The sequence below is a fragment of the Thalassophryne amazonica genome, chromosome 17 (genome assembly GCF_902500255.1).
Source record: "Thalassophryne amazonica chromosome 17, fThaAma1.1, whole genome shotgun sequence".
Taxonomy (NCBI): Eukaryota; Metazoa; Chordata; class Actinopteri; order Batrachoidiformes; family Batrachoididae; genus Thalassophryne; species Thalassophryne amazonica.
The window spans coordinates 14,323,086-14,328,200 of record NC_047119.1 but is presented as its reverse complement, the minus strand read 5'-3'; the positions used below and the strand labels follow the sequence as shown (position 1 = coordinate 14,328,200).

General features: G+C 48.3%; 1 protein-coding gene across 1 annotated transcript; it reads right to left on the bottom strand.

The window, feature by feature from the left end:
- Positions 1-3,296: 3,296 nt before the first annotated feature.
- LOC117530047 (ankyrin repeat domain-containing protein 7-like) lies at positions 3,297-4,855 on the bottom strand. Its single transcript, XM_034192981.1, has 4 exons — positions 4,692-4,855; positions 4,378-4,492; positions 4,052-4,225; positions 3,297-3,491 (listed from the first exon to the last, which is right to left on the bottom strand). Exons 1-4 carry the CDS (start codon positions 4,853-4,855, stop codon positions 3,381-3,383), a joined length of 564 nt encoding a protein of 187 aa, XP_034048872.1. The 3' UTR covers positions 3,297-3,380.
- Between the last annotated feature and the right edge of the window lie 260 nt (positions 4,856-5,115).

Sequence of the window (5,115 nt, the reverse complement as noted above, 5' to 3'; positions counted from 1 at the left end):
CGGTGAACGAGAGGGTCGCGTCCCTACGCCTTCGGGTCGGGGACAGGTCTCTCACCGTTGTCTCGGCCTACGGGCTGAGCAGCAGTGCAGAGTACCCGACCTTCCTGGAGTCCCTGGGAGGGGTACCAGATAGCGCGCCGACTAGGGACTCCATTGTTCTCCTGGGGGATTTCAACGCCCACGTGGGCGGCGACAGTGAGACCTGGAGGGGGGTGATCGGGAAGCATGGCCTCCCCGATCTGAACCCGAGTGGTGTTCAGTTGTTGGACTTCTGTGCTAGTCACAGTTTGTCCATCATGAACACCATGTTCAAGCACAAGGGTGTCCATAAGTGCACGTGGCACCAGGACACCCTGATCCGGAGGTCGATGACAACTTTGTAGTCGTATCATCTAACCTTCGGCCACGTGTCTCGGACACTCGAGTGAAGAGAGGGGCAGAGCTGTCGACTGATCACCACCTGGTGGTGAGTTGGATCTGCTGGGAGGGTAGGAAGCCTGTCAGACCTGGCAAGCCCAAACGTATCGTGAGGGTCTGCTGACAACGACTGGTGGAACCCTCTGTCAGCGAGGTCTTCAACTCCCACCTCCGGGAGAGCTTCTCCCAGATCCCGGGGGAGGTTGGAGACATGGAGTCCGAGTGGACCATGTTCTCCACCTCCATTGTCAATGCAGCTGCTCGTAGCTGTGGTCGCAAGGTCTCTGGTGCCTGTCGCGGCGGCAATCCCCGAACCCGGTGGTGGACACCAGAAGTAAGGGATGCCGTCAAGCTGAAGAAGGAGTCCTACTTATCTTTGTTGGTAGATGGGACCCCAGAGACAGCTGACAGGTACCGGCAGGCCAAGCGTGCCGCAGCCTGTGCGGTCGCAGAGGCAAAAACTCGGGTCTGGGAGGAGTTCGGGGAGGTTATGGAGGAGGACTATCGGTCGGCCTCGAAGAGATTCTGGCAAACCGTCCGACGCCTCAGGAGGCAGAAGCAGCTCTCCACCAGCACTGTTTATGGTGCGGGTGGGGAGCTGTTGACCCTGACTGGGGATGTTGTCGGGCGGTGGAAGGAGTACTTTGAGGATCTCCTCAATCCCATCGTCACGTCTTCCGAAGAGGAAGCAGAGACTGGGGACTCAGAGGCGGACTCATCCATTACCCAGGCCGAAGTCACCGAGGTGGTTAGAAAGCTCCTCGGTGGCAAGGCTCCTGGGGTGGATGAAATCCGTCCTGAGTACCTTAAGTCTCTGGATGTTGTGGGGCTGTCTTGGCTGACACGCCTCTGCAACATCGCGTGGCGATCAGAGACAGTGCCTCTGGATTGGCAGACCGGGGTGGTCCCTCTGTTTAAGAAGGGGGACTGAATGATGTGTTCCAACTATAGGGGGATCACACTCCTCAGCCTCCCCGATAAGGTCTATTCCAGAGTACTGGAGAGGAGAATTCGACCGATGGTCGAACCTCAGATTCAGGAGGAGCAGTGTGGTTTTCGTCCTGGTCGCGGCACACTGGACCAGCTCTACACGCTCCATCGGGTGCTCGACGGTTCATGGGAGTTCGCCCAACCAGTCCACATGTGTTTTGTGGATCTGGAGAAGGCGTTCGACCGTGTCCCGCGGGGCACCCTGTGGGGAGTGCTCCGGGAGTACGGGGTCCGGGGTCCTTTGCTAAGGGCTATCCGGTCCCTGTACGACCGCAGCAGGAGCTTGGTTCGCATTGCCGGTAGTAAGTCAAACCTGTTTCCACTGCAGGTTGGCCTCCGCCAGGGCTGCCCTTTGTCACCGGTTCTGTTCATTATTTTTATGGACAGAATTTCTAGGCGCAGCCAGGGTGTAGAGGGGGTCTGGTCTGGGAACCACAGAATCTCGTTTCTGCTGTTTGCGGACGATGTGGTTCTATTGGCTTCGTCAAATCAGGACCTTCAGCGTGCACTGGGGCGGTTTGCAGCTGAGTGTGAAGCGTCCGGGATGAAAATCAGCACCTCCAAATCCGAGGCCATGGTTCTCGACCGGAATAAGGTGCTTTGCCCTCTTCAGGTCGGTGGAGTGTCGTTGCCTCAAGTGGAGGAGTTTAAGTATCTCGGGGTCTTGTTCACGAGTGAGGGACGGATGGAGCGTGAGATCGATAGACGGATCGGTGCAGCATCTGCAGTGATGCGGTCACTGTATCGGACCGTCATGGTGAAGAGAGAGCTGAGTAGGGGGGCAAAGCTCTCGATTTACCAATCGATCCACGTTCCAATCCTCACCTATGGTCATGAGATTTGGCTCATGACCGAAAGAACGAGATCGCGAGTACAAGCGGCCGAGATGAGTTTCCTCCGCAGGGTGGCTGGGTGCTCCCTTAGAGAAAGGGTGAGGAGCTCGGTCACTCGGGAGGAGCTCGGAGTCGAGCCGCTGCTCCTCCATGTCGAAAGGAGTCAGTTGAGGTGGCTCGGGCATCTTTTCCGGATGCCCCCTGGATGCCTTGCTGGAGAGGTGTTCCGGGCACGTCCCACTGGGAGGAGGCCCCGGGGAAGACCCAGGACACGCTGGAGGGACTACATCTCTCGGCTGGCTTGGGAACGCCTTGGGGTTCCCCTGGAGGAGCTGGGGGAGGTGTGTGTGGATCGGGAGGTCTCGGCGGCTTTGCTTGAGCTGCTGTCCCCGCGACCCGACTCCAGATAAAGCGGAAGAAAATGGATGGATGGATGGATGTAAACAAGAGATTCTTCTATGTTGGATTTGTTAAAGTTCTGATTTGAATAATGACTCATCCTGAGTGTTTTCACAGAGAAAAAGCTGGATTAATTTGGCACTCAGGTATATTTGTCAGAAAAGCACCCTGTAATGTGCAGAAATGGCAACTAGAGCATCAAAGCATTTGTAACATTTTAGCTCCTTGGTTTCTTTGTGTATTGGTATTTTATTATTTCTAAACTACACAAAAGTTATATGAATTATCAACCTGAATATACACACGATACAATAAAATCTTTCCCATTTTCCATAAATCTGTAACAAATTCAACTGTAATTTTAACAAGCAATGATAACTTTGACCATTACACATTCTACACAGTATAGATAAAACTCACAGAATCAAAAAGTAAATTCAAATTTTCAAGCACATGCCGCAGATGAGTTACAAAGGTAACACCACTACATTAAAAAAATAAGTTAAGAAGCACAACTCACAAAAATTTGGGGAGATCAGCTATGTAGTCATCAGCGGTCTGTCCACTGATGTCTTTCAGTGTGCGATCAGCTCCTGAGTCCAGCAGCAGCTGCCACGTCTTCTGACAACCACCGACTACTGCTAACATTAGTGGCGTCCTGCAAGAAAAATTAAGTGTAAATGTACAGTTAAGTCTGAAACATGATTTCACATGGATCAACAGAGTACCATGGTTCACTAGTTACCTTAGCTGCTGGTCCCTAACATCAACGTCAGCACCCTTTTTGATGAGATACTCGACCACCTCATATTGACCATCGAGAACAGCCAGAACCAGAGGCGTATGACCATTCTAAAAAACAGATCACAATTAGTAACATATTCACTTGGACATTGGGAATCAGAGGAGGCAATAAGACAACAATTAAATATCACAGGTTGCAGAAGAAGCTCTGATGTCTTATTTTTGAATGTTCATGAATGTTTGTCATAGTAAATAAACCTGGCAAACGGCATCTTGTTGACTGATTTGCAGCAACAACAGAAACAAAGAAATATAACCGCACATATGTGCAACTGTGGGACGCTGTGTTACGGGCAGTAGACAGGGACAAATGTCCATTTGGACTGACACCAGGTTATGATTAACTTTTGGAACTTTTGGAATGTGAAACATCACCTCTCTAGCAGGGAACGAGTTCAAACTTTTATTTATAAATATATATATATCTAAATCCGACATTTTATCGGGGTAGGGCGGAGCAAACGTTTTTCATAGGGAGGTGATCCTCACTTTGCATAAAAAGAATAGTCAGGGTTAGAAAGTGTGATTGCATAACCTCCAGATTCCTCTTTTTGATGGAAGCGGTATCTGTATGAGTGTGCGCTAACTCAATGTGAGTGGAAGCTCACCTTGTCTTTTGCATGGATGTCAGCCTTTTTCTTAATCAACAGCTCAACAATTCGCATGCTTTTCTTTGCCACTGCTAAATGCAGAGCAGTTCGACCATCACTGTCCACGTGGTTTATGTCAGCACCACTGCCCAGTAGTATCCTGACACAGGACTCCCTCTGGTGCTCGACTGCCTGACATTGTGGAATACAGACATGAATGTGGAAATCAGATATAAAGAAATAAATGCATGATGTAAATATTTAATTATGCTCATTTCAACACGGAGTGTTGTCTTCATAATTAAGACATGCTTTGTCTAAAATATCATATCATTTAGTCTTACCTTCATGAGGGCACTCCGATTATAGTCGTCACAAGCATTGAGGTCGGCTTTGTTTTCCACCAGAAACCGAACCACGGCAACTTTTCCATGTTGACAGGCACAATGAAGTGCTATTCTATAATAGCAAAGGCAATAATATGAAATATAAACATTTTCCTTCAAAAACAACTTCACTAAATTTTAAAAATTTTCAAATATGTAAAAGCTCAAGGGATTCACAAACGTTCAAGATGCACTGTGTGTTATTTAATGATATCAGAAAAAGTATCAGAGCATAAGAGGATACCAGTTTAAGCTGTATTACACTCACTTACCTGTTAAATGTGTCCTTCTCATGAGCATATTCTTGTGCGAGCTTCTTCACGTCCTCCACCTTTCCATAGAACACAGATTCAGTGATTTTGCTCGCGTTGATGCTCTTCCTTTTGGCTCCAATGGGAAGCTTTGGCAATTTCAGTGCTTTTTTCAATCTGTCCATTTTCTAAAGAAACAATGAACACAAATGGAAAAATAACCAAAAACATAAATAAAACAAATAATATGGATAAACATGAGTTTTACTCTAGCACTGCCTTAGCAAACATTAAAAATAACACAGGCACCCGTTTTCGCCCGGGCGAAGAGTAGTTACACAACTGTCAGTATTTTTTTTGTAAGTATAAGCACACTGCAGGAATCAATGTGTTGTGGTCATGTTTCTCCTCTGAAATTTTCATTCATTTTCCAAACCCAATTATT